The 17152-nt window shown below is 53.4% G+C and overlaps 1 protein-coding gene across 3 annotated transcripts in view; it reads left to right on the forward strand.

Annotated features, from left to right (window-relative positions):
- The window catches only part of LRRC49 (leucine rich repeat containing 49), a 91196-nt gene that overhangs the window by 23594 nt on the left and 50450 nt on the right, over positions 1-17152 (forward strand). For all 3 annotated transcript variants that reach the window (XM_029070647.2, XM_029070648.2, XM_029070649.2), the window contains 2 exons: positions 5117-5260; positions 11962-12023. In XM_029070647.2, coding sequence (XP_028926480.1) covers positions 5117-5260; positions 11962-12023 — 206 coding nt within the window. The remainder of the gene's footprint in view (positions 1-5116; positions 5261-11961; positions 12024-17152) is intronic.

A 17152-nucleotide genomic window follows, 5' to 3' on the forward strand; every position in this document is an offset into this window, starting at 1 on the left:
TCCGAGGAGAGCCGGGGGCAGGGACGTCCTCTGGGGACGTCCTGCTCAGAAGAGCGGCGTTGCCGACGGCCCCCTTTGCTCACCCGCTCCTCCGATGGCAGGTAGAACATCTTTGGGACCCTCTGAGGAAAAGCAAAGCCCCCACGTAACTTCTGGTCGTGGCAGCCGCCTGGGTTAGTGAGAGAAGCGCAGTTTCGGGGCTCGATATTTTAGATCGATTAACATCTGGAAGCGGCCTTTTGGGGAAGGAAACTTGGAATGCTTTCTTTTTGCAGAAAACATGAGGTTGTGCAAAATCCCCTGTCGGCTGGCCCGCGTTCCTCAGTGAGGGGCCGAGGAGCGGGGTTTGGGGTGTGTGTGTCAGTTTGGTTCGTCATGTCACACAGAGGGGCGGGGGAGCCTGGGGGCCGCTGCGGGGGAGACACCTTCTAGCTGGAGGTCAGAGGGTCCGAGTCAGCCAGCGGCACGGTTTTTGGATCAGTTCGATGTTTGTTTCCTTTTCCGTGGTATCGGCATCCCCCGGGGGACGCTGAGAAAGCAAATAGGGTCGAGGGTGTTTCACGGGTCGCGTTTCCCTTTCCCCGACGGCGGCCCCCGGCTCCGTTGCGCTAACCCGGAGCCCGCTCTCCCTCCCCCTACGCTGCCTCTCTGGAGGACACCTCCAAGCCTCCAAGTTCATGCTTGTCTCTGCCTCCTGCTTCTCCTTCGTCCTTTGCTTCCCCGAATCAGTGGGAAGAGGAAGGTAGCGTTTTAGCTCCCTTGGGGACGTGCCTTGAATGCTTCCAGTGGTTTTGATTGAATGGGAGCTCCCTGTGGGCAGGGAATATGTTACTTTGCTATTTTGTACTTCCAACGGGTTTAGAACTCAATAAGAACTCAGTCATGATCCCGGTTGATTCCCACTGTATCCTGGGGAGGCAGGGACCGTCACCCCCATTTAACAGATGCGGGAACCGAGGCCCGGGGAGACAAAGTGACTTGTCCTAGGTTGCAGAGCAGGCCGATGGCAGGGCTGGGATGGGAACCTAGGTCTCCCTCCACTAGGCCACACTGCCTCCCCTGAGGTAAATGAAGGAAAGGCTGGGACTGCTGTGAGTCTGAATGAGGGACTCGCCCAGGGACCGGAAGCCAGGCCCGATCCTGTCAGTCAGTCAGTCGTGTTTATTGAGCGGTCACTGTGTGCCGAGCACTGTATTAAGTGCTTGGGAGAGAACAGTTTAACGGACACATTCCCTGCCACAGTGAGCTCACGGTCTAGAGGGGGAGATAGACATTAATATAAATAAATAAACTGCAGATATGTACATAGGTGCTGTGGGGCTGGGAGGGGGGGGATGAATAAAGGGAGCAAGTCAGGGCGATGCAGAAGGGAGTGGGTGAAGAGGACATTAAGGCTTAGTCAGGGAAGGCCTCTCAAAGGAGCTATGCCTTCAATAAGGCTTTGAAGCGGTAATTGTCGGATATGAGGAGGGAGGGCGTTCCAGGCCAGAGGCAGGACGTGGGTGAGAGGTCGGTCCCCTCCCCTACCCCGGGAGGCCTAGAGCGTGGCTGGCTCCTCCAGGGGAGCCAAGGCCTCTGATGGGATTGGCACAAGAATCCCCTTTGGCCGGAGGCTGGATTTCTGCGCCACGTTTTCTCTCCGTGGGACGCGTGCGGTGGCCTCCGTCTGACCGAGGAGAGCGTGACTGCCACTTCGGAGAAGCGGTGACGGTCGCCCGTGTGGCACGGGGCACGGACCACTGATGCCGCTTGCCCTTTGAGTGAGATTCCTTTTTTTTCCTGTGGTATTTGTTAAGCGCTCACTAACTGCCAGGTACTGTATTAAGCACTGGGGTAGATTCATTCAATAGTATTGATTGAGCGCTTACTATGTGCAGAGCACTGTACTAAGCGCTTGGAATATACAATATGTAAGTAATTTAGAATATAGAATTTAAAGATGTGTACCTAAGTGCTGGGGGGTTGGGGGTGGAGCAAATAGCAAATGTCTACAAGCTAATCAGGTTGGACACAGCCCCTTGTCCCACATGGGGTTCACAATCTTAATCCCCGCTTTACAGATGAGGCGGCTGAGGCACAGAGAATGTGACTTGCCCACGGTCACACAACGGGCAGGAGGCAGAGCCAGGATTAGAACGCAGATCTTTCTTGCTCCCGGGCCCGGGCTGTAGCCACTAGGCCACACTGCAGAGGGGGCGAGCCAATCACTTGACTTCTCTGTGCCTAAATTACCTCACCTGTAAAATGGGGATTAAGACTGTGAGCCCCGTGTGGGTCACGGACCGTGTCCAACCTAATTAACTTGTACCTACTCCGGTGCTTAATAGGGTGCCTGGCACATAGTAAGCGTTTAATAAATACGATAAGAAATCTCAAATAAATGAATAAATAAAAAAGGGACTCATCCCAGCTCTGCCACAGGCTTTGAGCGAGTCGCTTTGGTTCCCTGGGCAACATTTTTCTCCCCGTAAAATGGGGTTAAGACTGTGAGCCCTGTTTGGGATGATGTCCAATATGATCATCTATGCTCAGTGCTTAGCGCATAGTAGGACTTAATAAATGTTTTGTCATTACTATTATTGTTAGGATGATGATCGGGGAGGAGGGAGGCTGGGCTCCTTCCCCTGCTCCCCTTTTTTTTCCCCCGCTCTGAGTGGGGCTCCGGTGGAATGTAGTGACCCTACTCCGGGATGTCTCTGCCGGTTCGATCCGGTCACTCCCAGGCCCTTTTTTTTCCGGCCAAGCGCGGCAAAATCAGGAAAACTCTCGGAAACAGGCAGCTCAGCAGCCAGGGGGCAGGCAGCCAGCATAAGCAGGCGGGGCAGCAAAGAGCACGATTTTTCCCTCTCTTCGGAGCTCTGTGCCAACTGGGTCAGCTCAGAGCGGTACTGGTCTGCCCTCCCCTCACCCCCCGCAGCTGTCAGTGGGGAGGATCGAGGCCGTCGTCTCAGGGAGGCTTGGGCCCGAACCCTCCGGAGGGCCCTCCGGAAGACCCCCGGACCCGGGGCCGCCGATCGCAGGGGCGAGAGCGGAGGGGTCGCCGTGACTTCCCAAGAAGCCAGCCGTGACGAACGCCAAGGCCGCAGACTCGTCGGCGTTCCTGCCAAGATTTACAAGCGGGGAGAAGAAAGGCCGCTCACATGTCTGCCCGGGCTTCTCCTCTCCACACGGAGCACGGAGGAAATGCTGCTGCAGGACTTCAAAGGGGCCGGCGGCCTTCCCGCCTTCCGGGGGCGAGGCCGGGAACCCACGCCGTGGAGACTCAGCCGGAACCCCTTGGACCGGGGGCGCCGCTTACCCGTACCACCTGGAAAGAGGGCAGCGAAGTGTCATCGCCGGGGGCAGGCCTGTTGGGGCAGGGCAGACCTGAAGGGCCCAGAGGGTGGATTCTGCCCCGGAGCTTTCAGCGGAGGCAACGGGATTCGTTCATTCATTCATCCGTCCATTCATTCATTCAGTCGTATTTATCGGACACTTACCACGGGCGGAGCCCTGCACTCAGCACCTGGAAGAGTACGACACAACAATAAACGGACACATTCTCTGTCCACAACGGGCTTACGGTCTAGAGGTTGAGTAGACAGACGTCAATACAAATAAGTAAATTACAGACATAAACATAAATGGTGTGGAGCTGGGAGATGGGGAAGAAACTAGGGAGCAAGTCAGGGTGACACAGAAGGGAGTGGAGAAGAGGAAGGGAGGGACTTCGTTTTCCGACTGGGTCGGAAAACAGATCGCACTGCGTCTCCCCCGGGGCTTAATACAAAGTGCCTGGCGCAGAGTAGGCCCTTAACAAATATTATTTATGATGGCGATGATGGTGATAAGAAGCAGCACGGCCTACTGCAAAGAGTCTCATTTTTGGAGTTCCTATTTCTGTCTAAAACTGAAAATTTTCGACCATTATTTACCCAAATAACAATCAATCTCCCCTTGCACTCCTCCCCTCTGCCCCATTCATTCTTCAAGAGCCTATGAATTTGAGTGGACCTCATGCTCCCAGTATAAAAGCACCTCTCCTTCAAGAGGCCCACCCCATTTGAGAAGCAGCGTGGCTCACTGGAAAGAGCATGGGCTTGGGAGTCAGAGGTCATGGGTTCAATCCCGGCTCTGCCACTTGGCAGCTGTGTGACTGTGGGCAAGTCACTTCCCCTCTCTGGGCCTCAGTTACTTCATCTGTAAAATGAGGATTAATACTGTGAGCCTCACGTGGGACAACCTGATTACCCTGTATCTACCCCGGCGTTTAGAACAGTGCTCTGCACATAGTAAGCGCTTAACAAATACCAACATTATTATTAAGACCTCTAATAATAATAACTGTGGTTCTCGTTAAGCCCTTACTATGGGCCGGACACTGTACTGTGTCTCTGTCCCAGTGGGGCTCACGGTCTCAATCCCCATTTTACAGATGAGGGAACTGAGGCCCAGGGAAGTGAAGTGACTTGCCCAGGCTCTCACAGCAGACAAGCGGCGGAGCCGGGATTAGAACCCAGGCCCGGGCTCTGCCCACTATGCCACGCTGCTTCTGTGTTGCCTCGCACTGTGTTACCCTTTGAGCACTCGCTATTCACTCCCACCTCAGCCCCACAGTACTTACATAATTTATTGTAACGTCTTCCTCCCCCTCTTGACTGTAAGCTCCTTGTGGGTAGGGAATGTGTCTACCAATTGTGTTGTATTTTAATCTCCCCGGCACTTAGTACAGTGCTGTGCACACAAGCGCTCAGTAATTGCCACTGATGGATTGGATTGTAATTTACTTTATATCTGTCTCTCCCATTAGACTGTAAGCTCCATGAGGGCAGGGGTCACATCTTCTATCTCTGCACCCAGGAGGTGCTCAATTAATACCACTGACTAATTGATTGACCGTTATTTCTGGGATACAGAAAATGGAAGGGAAAGCAGTTTCTACCTCTTCCTGGCAGAAAGTCAAATCAGTAAGTCAGAAACCAAAAGAAGCCAGTTTCTACATTTCGACTTTCTGAAAAGTAGAGTTGGCCTCTGAATTTAATGCCTGGGTTTGGCCTAGTAGTTTTGTAGCGTGGTATGGGCCATGAGGTATGAAACTTCTCTTGCGCTCGCTGTCCTTTTTTTTTTTTTTTAACAGATTTGTAAAATAGAAAACATCAATCACCTGAGAGAACTTCGAGTTTTAAACCTCGCCCGGAACCTTTTAAATCGGGTGGAAAATCTCAACGGGCTGGATTCGCTGACCGAACTCAACCTGCGACACAACCACATCACCTCTGTGGTGAGTCGGAAATGGAGACGGCAGATTCCACCTTGTGGGTCCAGAAGGGAAGTTGTGCAAAAAGAGTATGATCTCCCTGTGTTAAATAGTTCCACGTCCCCTCCGCCCCAAGGTGACTTGCACCTGCTCGGTTGGGGGGGAGGGGACATGCACATTAAGCACATCTCTCTAATAATAATAATAATAATGATAATGGTATTTGTCAAGAGCTTACTGTGTTCCAGGCACTGTACTGAGCACTGGAGTGGATACAAGCAAATCGGGTTGGACACAGTCCCTGTTCCACATGGGGCTCACAGTCTTTAATCCCATTTTACAGATGAGGTAAATGAAGCACAGAGAAGTGAAGTGACTCGCCCAGGGTCCCACAACAGAAAAATGGCTGATCTGGGATTAGAACCCATGACCTTCCGATTCCCAGGCCCGGGCTCTATCCACTATGCCATGTTGCGTCTCTAATAATAATAATAATAGTAATGTTGGTATTTGTTAAGCGCTTACTATGTGCAGTGCACCGTTCTAAGCGCTGGGGTAGAGACAGGGTAATCAGGTTGTCCCACGTGAGGCTCACAGTTTTCATCCCCATTTATGCAGATGAGGTAACAGGCACAGAGAAGTGAAGTGACTTGCCCACAGTCACACAGCTGCCAAGTGGCAGATCCGGGATTCGAACCTATGACCTCTGACTCCCAAGCCCGGGCTCTTTCCACTGAGCCACGCTGCTCTAGACGGTAAGCTTGTTGTGGACAGGGACCGTGTCTCCCAACTCTTTTGTACTGTACTCTGCCAAGCACTTACTATAATGCTCTGCCCCAAAACACTCCATAAGTGTCATTGATCAATTGATTGATCGATCAAGCTTGCAGTCAGGATGAGGGGAACATGAAAGTGACTCTCCGGGCATTTTGCTCCGTGCCGTATTGACTGGGTGTAGTTAATGACGACATTCACAAGGATAAAACGGTATGGCTCCATTTCTCTGATGGTATTTGAGTAGTAGCAATATTATTAAGCGCTTAATGTGGGCAGAGCACTGTTCTGAGTGCTTGGAGAGAACGCACAGGTGAGAATCGGAGCCAGACCTTGCCCCTCCGGAGGCTCACAATCTAAGATTGTAAGTAGGGAGAAGGAACTGGAGACAGACACGTCAGGAGTAGTGAAACAATAAAACACAACCCAAACAAATAAACACAATCAGTAGCACTCTGTGGCTGGAAGAGAAGAATTTCGGGTTCCTCGGGGCTCAGAGCCCGAAGCCCACCCATAGCCACAACAACCAGTATAGTACAGTACAGTTTTCCTGGATTTTGTGGAGGCCTCGTGTTATGGGTGTTTTTCGCTTTCTCTCTGGGGTGGTGAAAGGCAGGACGGGACGGAGCTTCCTCGGTGGCGCCAGGGAGAGTCGGTGCCAGCTCCTCAGGGGCGGCGTGGCTGGCTGACTATCCGGTGCGGGGGGATGCCAAGAGCGCACGGCAGCAGTTCTAATCCCCACCTGGTGAGCACAGAGCACGTCCGGAGCAGGGGTCCTCGGAGGCGGGAAGAAGGAGGCGGTTACCGTGGATGCTTTGCCCACCCGCCGTACACTTTCTTACATTCTCTGCTGTCCCGGGGGTTCTCGTCCATACGTACGCACGTACGCACACGTGCGTACGTGCGCCCTGTTTCTCCTTCGTCCCCGTCTGCTCTTCCCACCAGCTTCAGTTCATTCATTCATTCAGTCGTACCTATTGAGCACTTACTAAGTGCAAAGGACTGTACCGAGAGCTTGGGAGAGGACAATATGACAATAAATAGACACATTCCCCGCCCCCAAGGTCTGTGTGGCTGAGGGACTGTTGTTCTCCCCTGCCTTCGGCAACCGTGTGAAAGCGACGCTCTTCGGTCGTTTTTAGTGCCCACAGGAAGACCCGATCCCCGGATCGAGATGAGCGTCTCCGTTGCCATGGATGAGATCGAACAGAATCGCCTCCCACCTGCCAGCCCCTGACATTGAGGGGACGGATCGAGGGGATTGGCAGCGGGGCGCTCGGCTACAAGGTGCCTCGGATCCCTCGGCGGGCACCTGGCCGCTGCCAGGAGAGAATCCATCGGTCCGGATACCTCTCTGTCCTGGTGGTCGAGGGGAGCAGCCCGGGCAGGGTGGCGGGTTGGCAGGGGACACAAGATGGGATCTGGAGCGCGGGAGGGTAATGGGCGGGCGGGCGGGCCGCCGGGAGGCCATGGTACCACCTCCGGCCGCCCTGCATAAACCAGCTCTAGCCGCAGACGGAGTGCGGGGCAGTGAAGTGTGGGGCGAGGGGCACCCCCCTTCTGCCCAGCTGCGGCAAACGTCTGGAGGATCCGCCGCCCCGCTGGCTGAGATGCTCCCCGGGTGCGCTTTCCTTCCCTTGGGGTGAGGCCGGGTTGACCTGGAGGGTCACCTGCCCATAGCTCTCACAGCAGCCCTTTATAACTGCTGCCAAAAATCACAGATACGAGATTATCAGGTCAGACACATTCCCTGTTCCACACGTGGCTCTCAGGCTGAAAGCAAGAGGGAAGCAGCGTGGCTCAGTGGAAAGAGCCTGGCCTTGGGAGTCAGAGGACATAATAATAATAATAATAATGTTGGTATTTGTTAAGCGCTTACTATGTGCAGAACACTGTTCTAAGCGCTGGGGTAGACACAGGGGAATCAGGTTGTCCCACGTGGGGCTCACAGTCTTCATCCCCATTTTACAGATGAGGTAACTGAGGCACAGAGAAGTGAAGTGACTTGCCCACAGTCACACAGCTGACAAGTGGCGGAGCCGGGATTCAAACCCATGATCTCTGACTCCAGAGCCCGCGCTCTTTCCACTGAGCCACGCTGCTTCCCTCTTGCTTTCAGCCTGAGAGCCACGTGTGGAAGAGGGTTCTAATTCCGGCTCTGCCACTTGTCTGCTGTTTGACCTTGGGAAAGCCTCTAAACTTCTCTGTACCACAGTTGCCTCATCTGTAAAATGGAAATTAAGAGTGTGAGCCCCACGTGGGACAACCTGATTACCTTGTATCTATCCCAGCGCTTAGAACAATGCTTGGCACATAGTAAGCCCTTAACAAATACCGTAATCATAATAACAACAGTATTATAATACCATAATAATAAAAATGATCATGACATTTGATAAGCACTTACTATGTGCCAAGCACTGTATTATTATTAATCTCTATTTTTCCAGTGAGGAAACAGGCCCAGAGAAGTCAAGGGACTTGCCCTAGGTCAGACAGCAGACAAGGAACGAGAACCCAGGTCCTCTGACTCCTAGGCCTGTGCTCTTTCCACTAGGCCACCCTGCTTCCCTAAATACGTACCAGTGAAAATAAATCCACATTGTAAAATAGAGCGGCAAAGAATTTCCCAACACGCACACGCTGGGGACACGACCTTCACTTTGTGCTGGCACTGTTTCAAATGGTATTTGTTAAATGTTTCCTATGTGTCAAGCGTTGTTCTAAGTTCTGGGGCAGATTCAGGTTAATCGGGCTGGATACAGTCCCTGTCCCACGTGGGGCTCACAGTCTAAGTAGGCGGGAGAACAGGTATTGAATCCCCATTTTTCAGTTGAGGCAATTGAGGCCCAAAGAAGCGAAGTGACTTGCACAAGGTCACACAGCGGGCGGGATTAAAACCCACATCCTCCGGCTCCCAGGAGTTTGCTGGTGTAGTGGATAGAGCGTGAACCTAAGAGTCAGAAGGCCATGGGTTCTAATCCCGGCTCCACCACGCGTCTGCTGTGTGACTTTGGGCAAATCACTTCCCTTCTCTGAGCTTCAGTTCCCTCATCTGTAAAATGGGGACTGAGTCTGTGAGCCCTATGTGGGACAGGGACTGTGTCCAGCCAGATTTGCCTATATTGACCCCAGCGCTTAGTACAGTGCCTGGCACATAGTAAGGACTTAATAAATACCACTGTTGTTAGTATTACCAGGTCACGCTTGTCCCCCCCCCTCCTCCCCCTCCCCCAGTAAGAGCGATGGGGCTCTGGTCCTCCAGATTTGCTTTGCAGTGTGAACTTGTGGGCAAGGAAAACGTCTACTGACTGTCTTGAATTGTCTTCTCCCAAGTGCTTAGTACAGTGCTCTGCGCATAGTAAGCGCTCAAGAAATCCCACTGATGCTGACGAGCAGGGAGGCAGTTCCCCGAGGGAGGAGTCCGGCCCTGTGCGTGCCGAGCTCCCTCCGGAAGGGGTCTCCTTCTGGCCAGTCGGGTGGAGAGGGGAGCGGTGTAGCCCCACCCCCTTTGGCTGGAGGATGCCAGGCAGGAGGGCCTAAAAATAGCCCTGGTGCTGACTCACGTTGGCGTGGGCACGGGGAGAGAGCGGAGGAGGAGGAGGGGTGGCCCCGCGGGCCGGCAGAGAGGCTTGCCCCCCACGTCCTCCCAGGGGCAGGACCGGAGGGCCTTGGTGCCGGCTCGTTTGCTGACCGGTCACCCCCCTTAGCCCATTGAAAACGGCGGACGGTGAGTGCTTCCGAGGCTCCCTGACTCCCCGGCTGCCTGGGTACCCTGGTGGAATTCAGGTTCGCCCCGCTGCCGGGTGATCCCTACCCGGGCTGGAAAAGGGCGAGCTGGCGAGGCCCCCCCGCTCTGGGATCCAGGACCCAGGGGGCTCAGCTTGGGGAGCTGTCTCCCGTGGGGAGTGGAACGGTTTTCGTTTCGTGACATCGAAGCCCGCCCTTCTGTAATTGCTCTGACTCGGTGCGGTCGATTTGAGGTAATCAGGTTGGACACAACCCGTGTCCAACGCTGGGCTCGCGGTCTAAGAGAAATTTATGCCCATTTGACAGATGAGGAAACGGAGACTCAGAGAGGCCAAGTGACTCTGTCCAAGGCCGCGTCTCCTGACCCTGCTGCCTGTGCTCTTTCCACTGGACCGTGCTACCTCCCCCTCCTTTTTGCGGAAGATGTCCAAGTCTGGATTTTGACCTTCTCTTGTTACTTGAAAGAGTGCTAGAATTTGGTCATCCAAATAAACCATTTCTATTGGAGATCGTCTTCAGTCACTCACTCATCCGTGCCTATTGAGTGCCTTTATGTGCAGAATAATCAATTAATAATAATAACAACAACTCTAATAACTAATGTACTGGGGCTGGAGTGAGCCAGGGGCCTCTGGGATGTGGCGGATTCCGTTCCATAAGCTTGCTGTTATCGTGGAAACCCCCGGTGGGCAGGGAACCGCTCACTTCTCCATTTTTGAACTTTCCCAAGTGGTAAGGACAGCGTCTTTAGCCCCGGGGGGTGTTCAGTAAATGCTTCCCCCGCGGCTGTCGTTCCTAGCTAGGTGGCTCCGGGCCTGTCACGGGGCGTCAGCCCCGGCCCCGTCCGGTGGCCCCCGGTGGTGTTCCAACCACCTCCCAGAACTCCAGAGGATGGGATTCTCCGGGGAATGGCCGGCTTGTTGGAGTGCTGGGGATGCGGTGTCCTGGGCGGGGCACCTGGATCTCCCCATCTGCTGGTTCAGTTGCCGCGGTCTCTCACCCTCCTGACGGTTTCACTTGGCCAGCAGAATCACCAGGTGATTCACCTTCCCTCCTCTAATGCCAACCTTCTCCCCGCACCTCAGTCTTGTGTATCTCACCGCCGTCCTCTCGCCCACGTCCTGCCTCTGATCTAGAATACCCTCCGTCCTCATAGCGAGCAGATAATTACTCTCCTCCACCTTCAAAGCCTTACTGAAAGCACATCTCCTCCAAGAGGCCTTCCCTGACTAAGCCCTCCTCTCCTCTTCTCCCACTCCCTTCTGCTTTGCCCTGACTTGCTCCCTGTATTCATCTTCCCTCCCAGCCCCACAGCACTTATGTACAAATCTGTAATTTATTTATATTAATGTCCGCCTCCCCTTAGACTGTAAACTCATCGTGGGCAGGGAATGTGTCTTATCGTTATATTGTACTCTCCCAAGCGCTTAGTACAGTGCTCTGCACACAGTGAGTGCTCAATAAATACTATTGTCTGACTGCTCTCCCTTCCGCATCATCTGTGCACTTGGATCTGTGGCCTTTGGACATCAGACATTAACCCCAACCCCAAAGCACGTATGTCTATATCTTCAAAATATCTATTCTAAATTACTTATTCATATTAATGTCCGGCTCACCCTCTAGACTGTATAAGCTGGTTATGGGCAGGGAACGTGTCTGCTAATTCTGTTGTATCGTGCTCTCCTAAGCGCTTAGTACAGCGTTCTGCAAACGGTAAGCGATTGACTGCTTTGCGCATACTAAACCCTCAGTAAGTACAATTGGTAGACTGAAGGTTCGACGCACACTTCTGGAGAAATGGAGTGTGTTTTTTCTGCAGTGGATCGCATTGTCCTCGCCCTGCAGTTGAAGTGCTGAGGCAGCACCTTGGCTCCTTTCCCGAAAGCCTGTTCCAGGAGGCTAGCAGCAGCGGGAGTCTGGCTTTCTCCCTCCCTCCCGCTCTCCCTCCCCTTCCCCCTCTCCCTGTCTCCTCTCTAGCGCTGTTTACCTTGCCAGCCTTTTCTGCAGACACACACGGAACCCCTTCCCTGTCATTTGCAGTCGAGAGGCATGGGGCAGGCCGGCGGGAGCCCGTGAGGCCGCGGCGAGGGAGGCCGCAGCGAGCGGGGCCGGCGAGCCCGGGGGAGCGGGCTTGGGAGAGGCCGAGGGGACGGCTGGCCCCTTCCGGCGGCCCACTGACGCCTCTCGTTCCCTTCCAGAACGATGTGGACTCCCTGCCCTGCCTCCAGCGACTCTTCCTCAGCTTCAACGGCATATCCAGGTGAGTGAGGACGCAGGCTTGCTCGACTCTTGCCCGGCCCTCGGACGGGCTGCTGGTGGGCTTTGGAATCGCGAGCAGGAGCGAAAGGGTGACGGGAGGGCCGGAGGCGGCTTGGGTCGGGGGAAAACAAATAAAAAGTAGCCTTCCGGTGACAGAGCAGTGGTTCTGGAACCCTCCTGGGGCGGATGGAGGCTGGTGGGCGTGGGGAGCGGAAGGCCAGTCTGGGGAAACCGGCATTACTGATGATGACTCCGTGCCCGGCCCGGGAGGCCCGGCCATCTTGGTCCCCGGCACGGTGACGGACTCTGGTGAACTGAAGTTTCTTCCATGAATTCTCCCTGGGAGCTGGAGCCGCTGGAGGGGTGGCGTGGGGTGAGGGGATCTGGACCCCAGTGTCCCTGAGCCAAACTTTCCCCCAGGGGGCATTTGGGGCCCCATACTGTCTTCCTAGTAGGAACATCAGAGACCGAATCTTCCGATCGGGGCAGGCGGCGGCTGACGGGGGGCAGGGTCAAGGGGGGCACCCTAGGGCTAGGAAGGTGTGGCCCCCGGCGGGGGCTAGCCGGCTACCTACTGCAGTAGCAGCCCTGCCCTTTCCAGCAGGAGACAGAGAGTATGGGAAAAGGGGCCCGTCCTTCATCTCTCTACGCCAAGGCCGGGGGAGCGTTTCCGAGCCGCGACATGCCCCAGAGGCTCGCCCCCTGCCCTGCCCGGCCTCCTGCTTGACCCCCCCATCCTCCTCCGGGACACCCAGGCTTTCAGCAAGGCCGCAGCACATTAAGCCTGCCAAGCTTCTGAGCAGGCTGTGCGTAACCGAACTGAGTCACCTGCATTCGCCCCTTTTAATTTCCACTCCCCGCGCCGCCGGAGTGAAGTCGTCAGTGTTTGTTTCTGGAGGACTGCAGGGTTTTTCCTGATAGCGCCTCACAGCACCTGGCTGCGGGTTTCCGTTCTTCCGAGACACGCCCGCCTGCGTCTCGGATCCCCGTGGCTGGGGTCAGGGCCCTACTGACAGGACCAGCCACTGCACGCAGTGAAAATTGCTGTCACGAGGGAGTCCAGCCCTGCCCACCTCCCTCCCTCCCTGCCATGGCTAAAAGTTTGTTCTACTGGCATTTCTGTTCAAAACTAGATAACACCGCCCCCCCCCCCATCTCCCACACACAAATACCGTTATTATTATTATTATTACCCTGGTGCTAAGAGCCTTGGGGGAGCTTTCTGGACCTTGAGAGGAAAAACCGAAGTTCAGCATTTCCTCTGTCCCCCATCCTTTTTCATCCTCTCTAGTTTTCCTGCTCTTTCTCTCTGCCAGTGTGGTTCTCAGCATCCTGCTCCCTTTTTTTCAGCCCATTTTCCCTTCTGTCTCTCACACAGTTAATCTCTTTAATCTCCTGATTTAAATTCCCATGTCATAAAATACCTCCTGAAGGAAGTTGGTTTCTGGTTTGGAAAGGGTGAGTGCTTGCGCATTAAAACTATTTCTTCCTTGTGACTTTGAAGGATTCCAAAAGTCTCAGTCCTGTTTTTGGATACATATGCGCATACACACTCCCCGAGGCCTAAAATAGGCCTAGGAGTCAGAGGACCTGGGTTCTAATGGCAGCTCCATCCATTGGCCCGCTGTGTGACCTTGGGCAAGTCACTTCATGTCTCTGTGCTTCAGTTACTTCATCTGTAAAATGGGGATTCAATGCCTGTTTTCTCTCCAACTTAGACTGTGAGCCCCATGTAGGACCTAATTATCTTGCATTTATCACAGTGCTTAGCACACAGTAAGCACTTAACTAATACTACAATCATTATTTTTCTTAACTGTTATTATTATCAGAGAAACAGCGAGACCTAGTGGATAGAGCATGAGCCTGGGAGTCAGAAGGACTTGGTTCTAATCCCAGATTTGCCTCTTGTCTGCTGGTGACCTTGGGCAAGTCACTTAATTTTTCTGTGCCTCAGTTACCTCATCTGTAAAATCAATCAGTGGTGTTTATTGAGTGCTTACTATGTGCAGAGAACCGTTCTAAGCGCTTGGGAGAGTATGATGCAACAACATTAGCAGACACGTTCCCTGCCCATAACAAGCTTACACAGTCTAGAGGGGGAGACAGACATTCATTTGAACGAATAAGTAATTTAAAATAAATAATTTAAAGATATGAACGTAAGTGCCGAGGAGTCGGGGGTGGGGCGAATATCAAATGTCCAAAGATCAACTGGGGATTAAGACTGTGAGCCCCGAGTGGGACAGGGACTGTGTCCCACCTGATTAGCGTGTATCTATCTCAGCAATTAGTACAGTGCCTGGCACATAGTAAGTGCTTAACACCTACCGTAACATTTTTTCCAGTTCACGACTGAGTGCCTGCTGCGGGTGAAGCACTGTATCTTAGAGCGCTTAGTGCCTCCTTTGGGTGGTCCCGGCCCCCCAGTCCTTCAGCTCTACAGCTCTGCAGGCCCGCGGTTTGGGGTGAAACACGATACCCCATCGTGGCCAGATTATGTGCCTGGCACTCTTAAGGGCTGAGATACGAATCGGGAAACAGTCCAAGGGCGAGAGAAAGAACAGGTATTGAGTCCAAGGGGGAGACAGCATGCCCTAGTGGATAGAGCACGGGCCTGGGAATCAGCAGGATCTGGGTTCTTATCCCGGTTCCGCCACCTGTCTGCTGTGTGAACTTAGGCAAGTCACTTCACTTCTCTGTGCCTCAGTTCCCGCCTCTGAAAATGGGGATTAAGACTGTGAGCCCATGTGGGACAGGGACTGTGTCCAACCTGATTAGCATGTCTTTACCCTAGCTCTTAGAACAGTGCTTGACACCTAGTAAGGCTGAACAAATGCCATTATTATTATTATTATTATCATCCCCATTTTACAGATGAAGAAGTGAAGGCATAGAGAAATGAAATGCTCGAAGTCACACAGCAGGCAAGTGGTGGAGCCGGGATTCGAACCTATGTCTCCTGACTCCCAGTCCTGGGCTCTCTCCACTGGAGGTCACTACTTCCCTAAGCCTTTCAGGTTTCACAGCTGAAAGGAGATTCGGCCATGCCCAGAGGATTTTAGTTTCCCCATCCCACGTCTCTCCCCCGGCAGCACGTGCTCTGGGAAGACGTTTGGGAAGTAAAGAGAATTCCGTATCCAGGCGGGATTGAAGGCAGAAGACTGTAATTCTTGCCTCTGATTTGCAATTTGGCCGCCTGTTCGGCGTTAACACCCATCCCAACGAACAACCCATCCTACGGAACCGAGTGCTCTTGAAAGCCGGGTCTTGGGTTCCGTCTTCCGCAAGCGTGTTGTTAACCCTTCTTCCCTTCCTAACTGGCATCTTCAACTGTTCGCTTTCCATCGGCTTCTTCCCCACTGCTTTTAAACATGCCCGTATCTCCCCTACCCTAAATAAACCTTCCCTTGACCCCACGGCTCCCTCCGGTTATCGCTCCATCTCCCTCCAACATTCCTCTCCACAATCCTTGAGCAGGCTGTCTACACCCACTCTTCCAGTTCTCTCTCTGACCCCCTCCAATCTGGCTTCCATCCCCTTCGCTACACAGAAACCACCCTCTCAAAGGTCACCAATGATCTCCTTGCCAAATCCAGTGGCCTCTACTCCATCCTAATCCTCCTCCATCTCTCAGCTGCCTTTGACGCTGTCGACCCCTCCCTTCTCCTGGAAACATTATCCATCCTCAGCCTCACTGACACTGTCCTCTCCTGGTTCTCTTCCTCTTTCTCTGGCCGCTCATTCTCGGTCTCTTTCATGACTCCTCCTCTGCCTCCCATACCCTAACTGGAGGTCCCTCGGGGTTCAGTTCTGGGCCCCCTTCTTTTCTCCATCTACACCCATTCCCTTGGAAAACTCTTTCGCTCGATGGCTTCAGGTATCTCCTTTATGCTGATGACAGCCAGATCTACATCTCCAGCCCTGATCTCTCTCCCCCTCTGCAGTCTCCCATTTCCTCCTGCCTTCAAGACATTTCTACTCGTATGTCCTCCCGTCACCTCAAACTTAATATGGCTAAAAGTGAACTTCTTATCTTCACACCCACACCCTGTCCTGCTGCTCACTTTCCCATCATTGTTGACGGCACCTTCAGCCTTCCTGTCTCACAAGCCCGTAACCTTGGCATCATCCTTGACTCCTCTCTCTCGTTCAACCCACGTATTCAAGCCATCGGTAAATCATGTCAGTTCTACTTTCACAAATCGCCAAAAGCCACCCCTTCCTCTCCATCCAAACTGTTACCACATTAATGCAAGCACTTACCTTATCCATCTTGATTATTGTATCAGCCTCCTCGCTGACCTCCCTGCCTCCTCTCTCTCCCCACTCCAGTCCATACTCCATTCTGCTGCCTGAATCATTTTCCTTCAAAAATGCTCAGACTATGTCCCCCCACTCCTCAGGAAACTCCAGTGGTTGCCCATCCGCCTTGGCATCAGACAAAAACTCCTTACCTTTGGCTTTGAAGCCCTCAATCACCTTGCCCCCTCCTCCCTCACCTCGCTGCTCTCCTACTACAACCCAGCCCGCAAACTTAGTTTCTCTAATGCTAACCTTCCCACTGTACCTCGATCCCGTCTATCTAGCCGGCATCCCCTTGCCCACATCCTACCTCTGGCCTGGAACGCCCTCCCTCCTCATATCAGACCGATAATTGCGCTTCCCCATTTCAAAGCCTTACTGAAGGCACATCTCCTGCAAAAAGCCTTCCCTGACTAAGCCCTCCTCTCCTCTTCTCCCACTCCCTCTGCGTCGCCCTCACTTGCTCCCTTCATTCATCCTCTCTCCCATCCACACAGCGTATATGTATATAACTGTATATAGATGTAATTTATTTATATTAATATCTGTCTCCCCTTCTAGACTGTGAGCTCGTTGCGGGCAAGGAATGCGTCTGTTTGTTGTTATATTGTACTCTCCCGAGTGTTTAATATAGTGCCTCGCACACAGTAAATGCTCAATAAATACAATTGAATGAGCGAACCGGGTCGTAGGGGGAAAGCCCCCAGAGACATCCCCAAGTCCTCCCCCTCCTCTGGCCCAGATCTCGCCCGCCGGCGCGGCCATGTGGACTCACTCCCGGGTTGACTCCTCTAAATCCCGAACTGTCCTCGTTGCCAGATTTTC

Source organism: Ornithorhynchus anatinus, chromosome 8, assembly GCF_004115215.2.
Source record: "Ornithorhynchus anatinus isolate Pmale09 chromosome 8, mOrnAna1.pri.v4, whole genome shotgun sequence".
NCBI lineage: Eukaryota > Metazoa > Chordata > Mammalia > Monotremata > Ornithorhynchidae > Ornithorhynchus > Ornithorhynchus anatinus.